Genomic DNA, 16251 nt, shown 5'->3' with positions numbered 1-16251 from the left:
TTGATCATGTGGTCTGGCAGCCATATTGGAATGGAGGAAATCTTTTAAAAATGATATCACTGAAAATGCTTAACCTATCGATACGAAAAGTTAAAATACGATCCACTACCAATACCACGGTCAAGTCGTCTGTTAGAATTTGTTAAAAAGAAAAATGCTTGTCTTTGTGCATGCATATCCAAACATATATGAGTATTATATCTCATGTAAATTAAGAGAGACACGTTTCAAAAGATAACAATGAAGGGTTGAGAAATAAAAGTGCCGATATGTTAATGCCTTGGAAAGGAGAAAGATGAACCTTCAAATGGAAGACACTGCCTTGAGTTCGCATCACCAATTCACTGGAAGGGATGGGAAGGCTGCAAGCCGTGCAAGCACCACCAGGGCCAAACATACTGTCAAGACAACATTGTGTTTTGTGTCACATTGGGGACAAGAGGTATAAATTTACACATTCTGCTCAGATTACTCACCTTCCTTGAAAGGACTTTGTGTGATCAAGCTCAATATTTTGCAAATGTACAAGTACAGGAGAAAAACATTTGACAAAAATAAAAATTGTTTTTGCCTTAATTCAGGGTTGTTTTAGCATTCCTTTTGGAGCACTTGGCCAAGAGGTATGCACACTCACCTCTCTGCTGTCAACCCTTGGTTTGACCCTTGGCCTAGCTATAAACTATCATCCCGGTGTTTCACAGGCAGGGTGATTCATCATTGTGTGCGCCGTTCCTCAGATGGACATTAAACTGGATGTCCCATGTGTCAGCATTAATTGGTGCACGTTAAAGATGCCATAGCTTCCTTCGCGAAGAGTATGTGAGCTATCGCCGGCACACTGAACAAATTCTAAATTCCTGCCCTGACTTCCAGAGTCAGAGTAGTGACCCGTCCAGGATTGTAGCTTTAACTTTTTCAGGAACACCAATGCTCTGTATAGGACATGATACATGATGATGATGTCTGGAGCACTTACAATTTACATCATAACGTTGGGGTCCCAGGTTGAAATATCACAAACTATGCATGGATACATTGCACAAGGAAACATCTAACAGTTATTTGTTCTCATGATTTAGTGGAAAGATTTGTGAGAATGCTTCAATTGACTCCGAAAGGTGCTCAAAGAAGAAAAAAACAAAAAGGAGCCGAGAATACTTATTAGAGATGAAAAGGCATCAACATTAGAAAATTTCCATCATGCTCAACAGAGGATTTTTGGTTAATTGTTTGATCAGGTATTGTGATTATGTCTTTAGACTCCATTGTCACCTTTTATTTAAGTTTGGTTAGTTTTCGTGAAAACAATAGTGAGGAAAATTATTTAATTAATATTACTGATTAAACATATATGTGTATATATATATATATATATATATATATATATATATATATATATATATATATATACATATATATAGTATTAAATAACGGAGGTATTGAGAGTAAAATACAATAAAAAATATAAATAAGCAAATAAATATAAATAAGCATGAATATAATTTGTTGGCGGTTGCTAAGATATGCAGTGCAGCATGTTAAAATCGGTTGTTAATGACAGTTTTAATATTTGAATGACAGTATGAGTCTATGGTTCGATGGAGGTGCTGTGTAATGGACATGTCTGCAAGGAACAGTGTTTCTCACATAATAGATTATCATATAAAGTGGTGTACGATTAAAGTTATTCAAATGTAGTACTACTTCAAATAATTAAATAAGTTTGAATGAGGATATTACATTGCTGTGTTGACCGACTGTCTGGACACAACTTTTAGGTTGTAGGTCCATTGATGTTGAGTAATCTACTGATGTGGACCTACCACCGGGATTGTGGATCCACCATTTGGAGAGGTTCTGGGCTGAAAGGATTGAAATCCTCGATGAAAAACGGTGCCCAGCTGATGATCCGGCAAGTTGGGAAATCAGTAAATTGCTTATAAGTTAATGTTATAACTTCAAATAAAATAACTTTTTAAAGTACTTACCAGTACATAATATATCTGTGTTTGTGTGTGTGTGTGTGTGTGTGTGTGTGTGTGTGTGTGTGTGTGTGTGTGTGTGTGTGTGTGTGTGTGTATGTGTGTGTGTGTGTCTTGTTATGTCTGGCTCTTATTCTTGGGATCGGTGCAGTCATCGGTCTTTATTTTGATTATATTCCATGTGTCCTTTATATGCCCCTCAGGGATTAACATATTGTTACGAATTCGTGTCCGCCGGCGTGAGAGCGGCCGCGTACCTCTAATGGCAGCCGCGTCGCCCACCGGACAGACAATTCAGTCGTGACCCTCCTGGAACTATCGCCAGAAACCAGTCACGCGTGGGGGTTTAACCTCACCACAGCCCGGTCCACATTCTGCCCGTGCGAAATAGGGTCACTCGCCGAATATCGAAATACTTAAGTACTCGCGCGGTTAACCTACCGAGGGGCCGTTCTCTGTTCTGTTGTCTGTTCTGAACAGTCTCTGCTCGGCTAACCTATCACGTCACCTAGCCTACTCCCAACCCCTACGTTCACTTCCCAGAGGGGAATAAGGGAGAGCTGGCATCCTGTGTCGAGGCCCAATGAAGCCTCAGAATGGCCTCCTCAGATTTCAGCGATCTTTTACCCAAAGTGGGTCCAGCGGCCCAGAACAAGAGCGAAGGGATGGATGGTGCGGAAGGGTACACTTCCTAATCTACCCTAACATTAATTCCTTAAACTACCCCGGGGCTTTCAAGAAGCACCTCTCGCTTAAACTATCGGTTCTATCAACCAAGATTCCCGTCGCCTGTGTTGGTGTCCTCACAAATTTCGGGCCATGCCCCCCAATTTTCTTTCCGTGCCCTCACAAGGTCTCACGGCTGGGACGCGTGGCTCCCTTGGCAGGAACTACCCTCTGCCGATTCTCCGACGATGGCACCCCCAGGCACTACACTGCCTCCGAGCCTACCAGCTCCCTAAAACTGGGGAGTGCCCTCTCTGGCGACTCCCCCTCGACGCTAACGTGGCAGGCTGGCGCCCCGGGCCCCTTCCCCGGGTGCCCGCGCCCACGACACTGCCCACGTGACCAATGGTGCCCCGGGCCCCCGCATCATGCGAGCGCACCCGTGCCCACTACGCTATCCCGGCCCTCACTGGACTCTTGGCCTAACGCGGCTGACTAGCCCGGTGCCCGGGGTACCCACTCAGCGATACTCACCGTTCGCAGCCACGCTCCCAGCCCGTCAACAGGGCTCCTGCGCCCCTCCAAATGGGTATCGAGCCTACATTCCCACCAACAGCAAAACGACCTCCATTTTTCAATTTCGCTAACCCACTAACTCACATTACTCTGACCCCAGGGTCCCTTGGGTGGGAATCACTCCTCCCCCCAATCACTCATCGCACTCTGCATTCCACATTCACTCCATACACACAGACCCGCTGGCCTCACTCACTCATCAAGTTTCATTTCCACTCCACTTCTCACATATTCCATCGCTGATCACTGCCATTCTGCTCACTAAATCCCATCATCTACCTCATGCTCCCTTGTCATCCCTTACACGACAGCACCTTCCATTTAACACTACGTAGCTAAGCTATCCCCCTCTACACATTCAAAATCTGTCTCTGCCCTCAAATATTATTTTTGTCTCCCTTCCTAAATCTCAACTAAAATCCCTCTAACTAATCCATTCCACGGGCCCCATGAGGAGTTATCCCTGCCCCACGAAGCCGGTCTAACTAAGCTAACCCATCTCCCTAACTAGTTCCATTCCTGTGCCCTGGCCAAGGGGGTCTTCCACCCCTTGCCCGGGAATCCTGTTCACCCGAAGCGAGGCTTGCTTTGGTCTCTTTTTTTTTTTCTCTCACGCACCACCAGCACAGCAACTCGCAACCGGCGCACCAGCGCGGCAATTCACAGCCGCGCACCTTTGTGTAACGTCATGCCAGTCGTTCGCGCACCTTGTACCTCGTCCCTCCTGGACGGTCCCATCCGGCAGGGATTCACCCTCCTGCCAGATTCCAACCACACGTGCAGCCATGACGTCACCCTGCACATTCAAAGCAAACCTCGCATTTCGAGGGGGTCCCCACGCGAACACATGTGCTCTGCCCGTCCGTGACCTGCGTCGTACGCTCTGCGAACTGAAGACACTGCGCAGGCCACACAGAGCTTCACACACACACGCCGCGTGGAGAACCCATCCAGTCCAAATCCATATCCAGCCTACCTTTTGTCCGTCTGCGGGACCGGCTACATCTACTGCGTACGTTTCCGGACCGGGTTTCACTCCCGCAGTCGAGCATGCGGCAGTCTCGTGCACAGCACGGCACGAACCTCGCGCTCACCAACGGGCAAACCCGGCATGGTCCCCAAAACAGCTACGGCCGCCATCTCCGTCTACATTCAACCCACGCGCACCTGCATATCATGACCCTCACACACCATGTCATGACTCTCGGACATGCGGTTGCGTTCTCCCGCATGCCTACTCTCATCTCCCTCTCATACAGCGACCTCACACACGCTGTCTCTCTCACCATTTCATTTCATTAGCACACGTGGTTCCACTCACACAGGGGGTTTCACTCCCACGCGGGGTCTCATCCACACACGGGGTCTCTGTCACACACGCGGTCGCTTTCACACACGCCCTTGCACCCACGCTATGTGCGCGTTGCAGCACGCATTTCACCACGCTCGTATACACACATTTTGACACCACACACACCGGGACCACACTCGAAACCACATTGGGGATTCATGCCACCCCAAGGGTTTCCGGGGCCTCTATACCCCCAAGCTCTCCGTGCACCCGTCAACAGCACTTGCCCCCTCAACTCCGCGAAGCTCGACCGGACCCACCTGATCGTGAACTGCTTCAAGGGGGCATATTCCCTCCCCATCGTTCCTGGAGGAGGCTATCCAGCTGCTCGCACCGGATCTCGAGACATTCCGCGAGCTCGCCCCCATTATCCTCCACTACCTCCGTGTGTGTGTGCTCGTCCTGAACCCCGTCCAATTCACCCTCTATCTCCTGTGTCTCTGCCAACTCAGTCACCTCATCACCCATTACCTCCCTTGTCTCAACTATTATTTCTGCCGTGCCCCACGTGTCTTGCCGTACACGTCTCAGTCACCCCCTTTACTTTTTCCCTCTGTGTAACCGTCACTTTCACGCTTCTCGCCCAACACGTCCCCCGAATTAATCTGTCTTCACCCGCCTCCATTGCGGGCCTGACGGCCGTTGCACTCCCCCCCAGCTTGTTCGCTCCAGCACGTGGCGGCGCCATTTTGATCTCCATTGCCCGCGTTTCACTCCCCGCAATTGCCATTATGCCTGCCTGCAGGCCTCGGCCTATTTGCTGCATCTCACCCCGCATTTTTTCCATTTCTTCTTTCATTCCGTATATTTTTCCGTTTATTCCTTCATTCATTTGCTGCATATTCGCATTCATTTTACCATTCATTTTGCTCATTAGTTGCGTGTTTCCATCCATTTTGTTGTTTAGTCCGTTATTCATTTCCGCCAGCATTTCAAATAACTGCGCCATGTCGAGTGCACTCGGCTGAGCCGACTCGGCAAGGATCGGGGGGGGGGGAGGAGTTGGCGGAGGAGGGGAGGGGGGTGTCATCCACCGCGGCCTCTGCTGCCGCGCCAATTTCGGGCTCTGGGTTCGTTTGGGGGGGAATTCATCCTGCACGGAAATGTCCTGCTCGGGGATTCCGTCCTGGGCCATGGATTCTACCATTTCTAGATTCCTTTCTAATACCCCCGGCACCCGTTCGCCTTGAAAAGCCATCTTATTTTGTGGAATATATATATTTTTTTAAATCGCTTGAATTTGATGGGAACAGGGGGGGGGGTCACTTCGCGCACCCATGGGCCGATTCCCGCAAATTTAGTTTGGAGACGGGAGAGTTTGTTTCCCGCTCGCTGACACCAGTGTTACGAATTTGTGCCCGCCGGCGTGCGAGCGGCCGAGTACCTCTAATGGCAGCCGCGTCGCCCACCGGACAGACAATTCAGTCGTGACCCTCCTGGAACTATCGCCAGAAACCAGTCACGGGTGGGGATTTAACCTAACAACAGCCCAGTCCGCATTCTACCCACATGAAATAGGGTCACTCGCCGAATATCGAAATACCTAAGTACTCGTGCGGGTAACCTACCGAGGGGCCGTATTTCGCCGCAGGTCGGCTTGGGACACGAACCGCTTAAGCGGTCCGTTCCGTTCTACAGCGATAACCGAGCAGGTATTATCGCCGACCTCGACGGATCCAATTCTCTTTACCGGGTGTTTAAAACCCAACTAATTATTCCACGATGCAAGATGGCATTTCCAATGGGGGATAGAGGACGCAACGAACGGGATACATTTCACACAAGCACATTTATTATAACACACACGTATTCAGAAGCAAGGCAGTCATGCAATGTACAAGAAACAAATAGAAAGCGTTACCACCGAATACAAGCAATGTACGGTCACTTACACAGGTCTACTTATAGGGACACGGCACCACAGCAGTCATACAAAAGCAAAAGAAAGACCTCCCCATAGGCAGGGAGGTAGACAGCGTCCACGGACCTTTATGGCCGTGAGCCTTGGCTGACCGAATAGGCCCACAAGACTGATGCAGGTTACCTGCCCCCCCTTGGTGGTCGGTGAATCATGACGCCCCATCCCCATGGCAGCTCGCGTGACCGCGCCTGATTCCGGGCCTCCCACGTGGCCGGAAAGCTCTTTCCGGTGCCCCTCGCCCAGACGCACCGGTTCGCACCACACAGCCGGCAGAACTGCACCTTCAGTCCGCGTCTCTGATGCGTCACCCGGACTCGTCACCGGCCCGCGCCTCCAACAACAGGTCGCTCCACAGGACCACCGGGAGACGGGAAGAAATCATGCACCACAGGGAGAACGCTGGAGCATGAACCAAGAAGAAGAGAGAAGCCCCAAGAGGTGGACCAGCGACAACGAGACCAAGAACGAGAGAGATGGAGATGGAGATGGAGATGGAGATGGAGATGGAGATGGAGATGGAGATGGAGATGGAGATGGAGATGGAGATGGAGATGGAGATGGAGATGGAGATGGAGATGGAGATGGAGATGGAGATGGAGATGGAGATGGAGATGGAGATGGAGATGGAGATGGAGATGGAGATGGAGATGGAGATGGAGATGGAGATGGAGATGGAGATGGAGATGGAGATGGAGATGGAGATGGAGATGGAGATGGAGATGGAGAGAGAGAGAGAGAGAGAGAGAGAGAGAGAGAGAGAGAGAGAGAGAGAGACAGGGAGCCTCATGTGCGGTCCGCCTTAAATAGCGCGGGGCTCCGCCCTTCGCTCCACCCCGTTTTTGGCTCCACCTTCTTTCGAGAAGCTTCTTCCAAAGAGGGGTTCCTCCCCTTTTTCCGCCCCACGCCGTGCATCCACCAATCGGGAGCGAGCGCCTCGCCGCTTCTCATGCCAGCCTTGGCGCCGCAGAGGGCTGCGAAAACCCAAGCACGAGCGCAGGTTTCCTTGTCTGCATTTTCACTCCGCGTGTTCGGACTTCTTTTTGGCGCGAAAAGGGTCGTAGCGTGCTCTGTCGGTCCAAAATAACGATAGAGAAAGAAAAACACTATCTCAAAGGGTCGCAGCCCGATGAACACGAAGAAACTCTCTAAACAACGGTGGGGAAATCTATCTAACACCAACTTAGCGGCATAAACTAATCTGAGGTCCTTTATGATGTATTGCGAATTTCCACAGCCATAACAATATTTATCCTTCAACTGCGAGACAAGTTTTTTAAAAAAAACTGCAACCCTTCAATCGTTCCAAGGCCATGATTGAATGAATGTGTCCAGTTGGCCGAGAAAGGAGACATATTTACACATTCTCAGTTGTTCAAGATACAATAATAAACGAGAGAGTTCATAGAACACATTACCCATTTGGTCTTGAGAAACAAGGACCTGGGCAGGGTCTGTGAGTGGCAAATTTGATTGCTCACGATGACGTAAAATGCCATAAGACGGAAGCAAGACGGTGGCCGACAGCAAGACGGAAGATGTCCAAGTCGCGATTGTCCTCCATTTTGTTGGGGAGGACGGATTGGAAGTGTTTAACACCTTTGATTTTGGTGACAGAGAGGACAACAGACTCAAAGATGTCCTGAAGAAGTTTGCACACTAATGCAATCCTCGGAAAAAACAGCTTGTTCGAGAGGTACAAATTCTGGAAGCGCTCGCAGCACGAGGGGAAAACTATTGATCAGTTTGTCATGGACTTGAAGAAAATGATTTTTTTTTTAAACTGTGAGTACAAAGAACCTACAGATGTGATGATCCGAGATCGCTTGGTGTTTGCAATCGGCGATGCGAAACTGCAAGCACATCTTGTTCGTGAGAATGTTGATGATCTCACGCCGCACAAAGCACCGTCGTATTGCCGTGCTAGTGAAGCAACTGCGAGCCGGCTGAAGGAAATGAGAATCGCAGCTGATGATAAGGTGATCCATGCTGTTTCTGATCGGAGAAAGAAAAGTTCACCAGGAAATTGTGTCTCAGCTGTATTATTGTACAAAGTGTGGCCGAAAGCATGGTCCGAGGCATTCGGTCAAACTTGTTATACATGCGGAGGCGAAAATCATTTCTCCAAAATGTGTAAAAACCATAAGAAGAAAATGCACACGTTACGGACAGTCACATGTCAAGGAGCCGAAGGAGATGTCGACGGTGATGGCTCCAATTCAAGGGAACTGCTCATTGGTTAGCTGACTGTGAGTGTGCACTCCTGTGAGAAAGCTTGGCTTACCAAGCTCGATGTGAATGGCATGGTCATCAATTTCAAGGTCGATACTGGTGCAGAGGCCAATGTGCTGCCTCGAAGTATTTTTCGACAACTCCCGGTGCAGAAGAACCTACAGGAAACAAATGCGATGTTGTCGTCCAATGGCAATCACAAGGTGTCACCGGAAGGCAAGGTCCTACTTGATTGCTCAATCAATGACGTCACACACAGCTTGGTGTTTGATGTCACAAATGTGTCATCTCCACCCATTCTTGGATTCAAGGTGTGCACACAGTTGGATCTTGTTTGGAAAAGTCACACTGAAACTGAGACGTGTCTGGACAAGGATAAATGGTTGTAGGAATTTCATGATGTGTTTGAGGGGCTCAGAGAAATGCCGGGTGAGTACCATATTGAATTGAAAGCTGGTGCTACTCCAGGTATACACCCGCCAAGAAGAGTACCACTCAGCCTGCATGACAAACTCAAACACACCTTGAATAATCTGGAGAATGAGGGAATTGTATCCAAGGTGGAAAAACCTGCAGACTGGGTTAACAGTCTGGTGATTGTTGAAAATAAGAATGGTTCCCCGCGTCTCTGTTTAGATCCGAAAGACTTGAGCAAAGCAGTTAAACGTGAACACTCCAGAATACCTACAGCAGAGGACATGACTTCCAGACTAAGTGGTAAATGTGTATTTTCCATTTTGAATGAGAAAGATGGCTTTTGGCAGATCAAGTTGGATGATGAAAGTTCATTGTTGTCTACACTTAACACGCCATTCGACCGTTACAGATTCCATAGGTGTCCTTTTGGGATCTGCTCTGCCTCGGAAATCTTTCAGAAGAAAAATGACCAATTGTTTGCTGACATAGATGGAGTTAAAGTGTTTTTTGATGATCTGATAATTATGGCAAAAAATATCACTGACCACGATCGCATTCTGGAGCAAGTGTTGCAACGTGCTAGAAAGAACAATGTTAAGTTTAACATAAATAGGTTTCAATTTCACGCGAGTGAGGTGAACTATGTGGGAAATATGGTCTCTGCTGGGGGCCTAAAGCCAGACCCAGAAAAAGTGAGAGCAATTACCGAACACCCTAAGCCTGAGAACAAACAAGACTTGCAACGATTCTTAGGAATGGTAAATAATTATTTGGGCCAATTGATTGCCAACCTATCTGGGAGTACTGCCCCACTAAGACAAATACTGAAGAAAGACATTGAGTGGCATCGGTGCAAGGAGCAGGACGATGCACATCAAGATGTGAAACAAGCTTTGATCACCGCACCGACAATGAAGTTCTTTGATGTCCAGTCTGCCGTTGTGATCCAAGCCGATGCTTCAAAAGCGGATCTGGGTGCTTGCTTCATGCAAGAAGGTCATCCAGTATCTTACGCTTCCAGGGCACTAACTGAAGCAGAACAAAATTCCGCTCAAATTGAAAAGGAACTTTTGGCGATTGTGTTCGCATGTGAAAAATTCAATCAGTCCGTGTATGGTAAAGCTGTGGTCGTTGAATCAGACCATAAGCCACTTGAGATGATCAGTTAGAAGAATCTCAGCAAAGCTTCACCCCGACTCCAGAGAATGCTTCTCAGATTGTTCAAGTACTCTGTCGACATTGTCTACAAACCAGGCCGTCAAATGCATATTTCTGATGCATTGTCACGTGCCTACATTCACGATGATTCCATTGACAAGGGCCTTGTAGTGGACATGGAAGTCATGGTACATAATTTCATCAAAACTCTTCCCATCACGAAAGGAAAGTTATTGGAAATGCAATATTCCATAGAAGAGGATGACTGTCTTGTGGAGCTTCAGAGACTTGCAAATTACGGTTGGCCCACCTCAAAACGACATGTACCCGAGGTAGTTCGCCGTTACTGGACCATGAGGGATCAAATTCATGAGACTGAGGGACTATTGTTCCTTGGTGACAAACTCATAATTCCAGCCACAATGAGAATGGAAGTCCTTACTAAGCTCCACGAGAGTCACCTTGGAATAGACAGGACCAAGGCATGGGCACGAGAAATAGCTTACTGGCCTGGAATCTCAAAGGACATTGAAGACGCTGTGGCCTGTTGTAGTAAATGTGCCCAATATCGTAGGAGCAATCAAAAAGAGCCTCTCATGCCTCATGAAGTTCCAGAGCGTCCATGGCAAAAGTTGGGTGCAGATCTGTTTGAGTTTTGGGGCCAAAATTACCTTTGTGTTGTGGATTATTTTTCCAAATTTCCCGAAATATGTCTGCTGAAAGATAAAACTGGGAGTACTGTCGTCACTCACTTAAAATCTCTGTTTGCGCGGAGTGGTATTCCAGAGGAATTGATAGCAGATAACATGCCGTTTGCTGGTTGGGAGCTACGACAGCTCGCCAAAGCGTGGGGATTTAGAATTGTGACTTCGAGTCCCCGATACCCTCAGTCTAATGGCATGAGTGAAAGGACCATTGGGACCATTAAACATTTGCCGAGGAAAGCAGACGATTCGTATATTGCGTTATTAGAGTACCGTAACACTCCAATCACTGGCCTGAAACACTCTCCTGCTCCGATTCTGAACAGTAGAAGGCTAAATTCGAGAGTACCTACAGCTGCGCATCTGTTGCAACCTAAAGTGATGACGGGTATCAGAACAGAACTATTAAAACTGCAGGAAAAACAAAAGTACTATTACAATCGCAGTGCCAAGTCCTTGGGCAAACTAGAAGTAAATGATGGTATTCGCATCAAGGAAAATGGGGTGTGGAATCGAGCCAGGGTAACTGCGAGTCATGCAAGACCCAGGTCATACATAGTCCAGTCAGGAACAGGTAGCGTTTTGCGTAGAAACAGACGTCGTCTTCTAAAAACAGCAGAGCCTGCTCCTGTTGTTGTCCCTGACTTTGAATCGTTGCCAGTAGGTCCAAGCTTGGAGCCTGGGTCTTCCCCAACCAGAGGAGGGGATTGGGCTTTCACCGCTTCACCAGCTTCTCCCACTTCAGCACATCCCAACAATAACCGCGACTTCACTTGAAGCTTTTCGCACCACACGATTTGTGCGACGTGTTAAACCCCCTAATAGACTGGATTTGTGAATTGTGGTCAATGATATCTTGGTGCAGGATGTGTATGCGAGGCAGAATCATCCCTTTGTGTCAGAAGGCAGTCTACCTCATGATGACACAAACTTTACAAATACTATCGCAGTCACCATCTGTTTTAAATGATGTTTATGCTGATTTGTTCAGAGTGATTTGGTTGTTTAAATAATAATAATAATAATAATATTGTTGCGGCCATGGGTACCAAGACACCAGCTTGTCACTCAGGGGGATTAATCCCCGGTTGTCCTCGGAAGAGCCGGACATGGGGCAACCGCTGTCAATTAACGTTGTGGTATGGTGGGTTGTTTTAGAAGCAAGAACACCACCCAGTCAACCACGAGTTACAGTGTCCGCCATCTAATTATTCCGTTTAACTAGAGGTCACGTGGTTACCTGAGCGGGGAGCACGCCCTCGGCAAAGCACCAATGTTATCTGATTAGATTTTAATCCGGGCGGCCGAGCGTTTTAACCGCTTGTGCGTGTCGACAATTTTTGGTCAAATCTGTGGTAATTACCTCCCAGTCTATCTCGGTTCGGACAATGCTGGACCAATGGAAGGAAAGGACAAACACGGACAGGTTGGAAATCGACAAATAATTCATTAATTATAAAATAAATAAATAAAAAGAGCTTTTTATTTGCTGAGGTAAATAAAGAAGGAATTTCAAAGCAAAATCAATCAAAATGCCAGGAAAGAGACAAAGAGCAAATGCTTATCGGGGGGTTGACTTAGAGCTAAACACAGACAAGGGATCATTCAGGGGGAGGGGGGGGGAAGAATCGTCTCGCTCACCAGAAAGTCGTCCGTGAAGCGAAAACGTCCTGAAATGCGTGCGTGCGTGTCACGTCCGTCGCCAACACCCAGCTTTGCCGTGCACCCTCTCGCAGGGCAGCCTTGAACGCCAGTCGAAGTCTGGAGGGTACCGAGATCGTCCGTCACGGGTTTAGACCCTGGTGTTGATGATCGACCCGTGCCTCACTTGTTGGCGGTGCTGCTCACACCCACACGCGCTTGCCGAAGCACTGGTAAGGACGAATTGTCTCGTCGGCGCTGATCAGACACCCGCTTCTTGCTCGTTTCTCTTGCCCTTTGCTTTTTCCTCTCTCCTTTCGCTTTTTCTTTTTCCTCTCGCTTTTTATCCTCAAAATTTTCTCTCCTCACGATTTTCTCTCCTCTTTTCTCCTCACGATTTTCTCTCCTCACGATTTTCTCTCCTCACGATTTTCTCTTCACACTTTTTCTCTCCACTTTTCTCCTCAGAACGTACCTCTCGCTCGTTTTTATATCTCCGGGCCGTCTCTGCCAGTCAGTCCGCCCCAAGCTCACCCCGCCCCACTGTCGCACGGTTACCATGACGACCCGTGCGCTCCCAAAAAAGGCGGGTGTCGGAGCTCACGAAAGAATGTTGCTGAGGAAAAATGAGGACGGGCTTCAGAGCTCGTGAAAGAAATGTGTGTGAACGTGTCTGTCTTCAAGAAAAAAGCTTCCCAGAAGAGAGGGGATCTATCCTTTACCCTTTTCAACGCATCACATTAAAGATCCCATTAGACATGGGGATGGGGCTAATCTGAACATGAATTTAAGGAAATAACTGTCTGAGGACCTGGATGTGTGGATGCATTCACCAGACCGGATTCTGAAATCCGTAACAATATGAATTTAATTTAAAAAATAATAATAAAAAGGGAGGTGTCACATATCGTATTGATATGAATACAAATTGTTTGGTTCCACTTTGAGAGTAGACATTCCCCAAACCCCCTCCAACTGCATAATGTGTGGACTTGTCCAGGAGAGCGGGGGGGGGGGGGGGGGACATGGGGCGGAAGGCGCCGTGTTGGGCATGGAATAAGCCTGAAGAAACAACTAGAATCTTTCGGTCAGTGAATATTACATGTCCAACATGTTACATTTATTACTTGGTCCTGTTGTTTGTGTCCTTGATGACATCCTTAAAAACAGTAAGTTTCCTGTTTGTAATTATTTTCAATTTTGTTTAATTGCCAGACAGACAGAGAGACTAAAAATATTGTTATGTGGAAGAGGGTGGGGTGAGAGAAGAGAATTCCGAGCTCGACTGTGGTAAGGGTGGTATGGTCCGTGTGTTTAGCATAGGTTAAATTGCCATGTAACAGGGTTCTGTCAAAGTAGATCGTTTGTTGCACGTGATGCTGAAGAGGCAACGTATGTAATTTATCGACAGGGTAGACAGATTAATTATGTATATGCAAAACCTCTCGTTTGTGGGCGGGGCTAGGTGTGGACTTCTCATCGCAGACACACACATCACGTGTACAACTAGGCCTATTATGATCTCTCTGACCAGTGTGTGTGCCAGCCATGGTGGCGCAGTGGGTTGTGCAGCCCGGAGGAAAAGATGTACATTTATTTTCTGTCGGTGGTACCTAAGAGGAAGATTCCGCCCAGGAGGAAGAGAGAACTCCATGCATGAGAGTAGACTGTTGTGCACAGGAGTCTATAAGGACAGGAACAGGAGATGTTCGTGTGAGAGAACCGAGTCAGCCAGGAGAGAACCGAGGCTCGGGTGGAAAGGAGGGCGGAGACCTCGCTTGGAAGAGAAGCCTCCTGTGGAATCAACCCATGCTGGATCACCCTGTGTTTTTAGAGGGCCAAGAGGCCTTTGTCTAAAAATAATAATAATAATGATAATAAAAGGATAAAAAGTTCCCACATGGCCAAGTGGCCCTGCTTGGCCAACTCATTGCTGGCCCTGCTCATGGCCATTTTACTTCGTCTGGGCACCATCGTTACTGGCTCTCGTGGTGTGCTTGGTTTCTAAAACCGGCTGCATTGCTTGATTTGAGCTTTACACGCTTGAGCGTGTACCAATGGTAGCTTGTACATGTTGCTGCGTTTGAGCCTGGGGAGTAATTGCTGAAATCTATCTGTCCGGGTTCTTCCTGACATCTTTGTTCTTTGTTCCTTTCACATTTCTTTCCGATATTTTTTTTTTCACAATTCTCGTTATTCATTATAATTCTTGCTTTTTTTCTTTTTCATCTCTTTTACTCTATTCCTCTCTTTTGTTATCCATCTCTCTCAGAAGTGAATTCTTGCAGAAATTTTTTTCTGTAAGGTTCACTTGGCTGCGCCTGAATGGGTTTGAGGGTTGTGGAGTAGCAGCTGAAACCCGAATCCGATCCAGGTTCCTCCTGATTACTCCATCATCGCTCTATACTTCTGCGGGATCCTCTTTTGGACTTCTGTTTAATTGTATTGAACTGCGTCCACCGTGTGTGCAATAGAGAAAAGGGAAGTCCCACCTGCATTATTGCGTTGTGAATGTGTGATCTGTGACGCCTACTGGGTTAGGATTTGAGCTTTTATTTCTCATTAATTGTATTCAAGTTTGTGTATCCCATTCTCCTCTGTTTTTTCTTTCTTTTGACTCGCTTAGTTTGTTCGTTTATTAAAGCGTCTCGTCGACACTTCCCTGTACTTTGGTTTTCAAATAAGTCCTTTAAAAAGGTAAGAAAGCGTGTTTCAGCCATCTGCTTTCCGTGTGTGTTTTCCGTTGATTTTGGCTCATTAGGGCAACCTTGGGGAATGGCAAAGTAGAGTAACATTGAACACAGTGCATTTAAAGCTAGTTTCGGTTCATCTGTCCAGCGTCGGTGCTAATCGGCGTCGACACGACAATGTGACGTCACACCTATCTGCGCATGTGTGATCGGGACAAATTCAGAGCCAATGAATTGCTAAACTACAGGTTTGTTTTCCGATTCATGTTCAAAATAAAACATTCAATTGAAATAAAGTTGTTCATCGATCATAAAATGACATTTGTGGACAGAAGGACAGACATGAACCAATTGCTTAACCCTGCTTTTTGCTTCACGTGCACTAGGTAAACAGTCAACTAACGCTCAAAGATGATGGAGGGGGGGGGGGGGGAAGAAGATAAACAAGAATAAAATTGTTTTTCTATACAAAGCCAAAATTTGCTAATTGATTTTGATGCTTTGCCTTTCTAATGTATTCTCTTAAGAGCTCAGTTGGACAGCATTTCCACAAATTACCATTCCAAATTCAAACCACAATAAAGAATAATTAAATCAAAGGCAACAATGTAGTTTGATGCATGTGAAAGAACGTTTTTTGTAAAGTTTTGACTTTTTTTTTCATTTTCAGGTGTCTCCTGCGATAGTGAAATCACATTTACTGCAAATGTCATACCCATAAGAAAAAGCGTAGTGTGTTTCCTAGTTTATAGAGACCAAATCAGCTACACACGTTCAACAAAGTTTCATGACGACCTATGAAAGACAGCAGTCATCGAGAAAAATGATTCATGAGTGCAACAAAAATTTATGGAGATTGGTAGCATCTTGCAGAGGAAGGGGGCAGGTCAGCCAAGCAGATGTGGTGAGGACGTTG

At 47.1% G+C, this 16251-nt stretch overlaps 1 protein-coding gene across 1 annotated transcript in view; it reads right to left on the bottom strand.

Moving 5' to 3' along the window:
• Positions 1 to 16251, bottom strand: part of LOC147017657 (LIM domain transcription factor LMO4-like) — a 61079-nt gene that overhangs the window by 12355 nt on the left and 32473 nt on the right. Inside the window, exon 3 of the mRNA XM_085847403.1 lies at positions 302 to 398. Within this exon, the coding sequence (XP_085703529.1) occupies positions 302 to 398 (97 nt within the window). The remainder of the gene's footprint in view (positions 1 to 301; positions 399 to 16251) is intronic.

This window comes from Eptatretus burgeri, chromosome 11 (genome assembly GCF_056783735.1).
Source record: "Eptatretus burgeri isolate ZD-2024b chromosome 11, Ebu_testis_v1, whole genome shotgun sequence".
Classification (NCBI taxonomy): Eukaryota; Metazoa; Chordata; class Myxini; order Myxiniformes; family Myxinidae; genus Eptatretus; species Eptatretus burgeri.
This window is presented reverse-complemented; position numbering and strand designations above follow the sequence as displayed.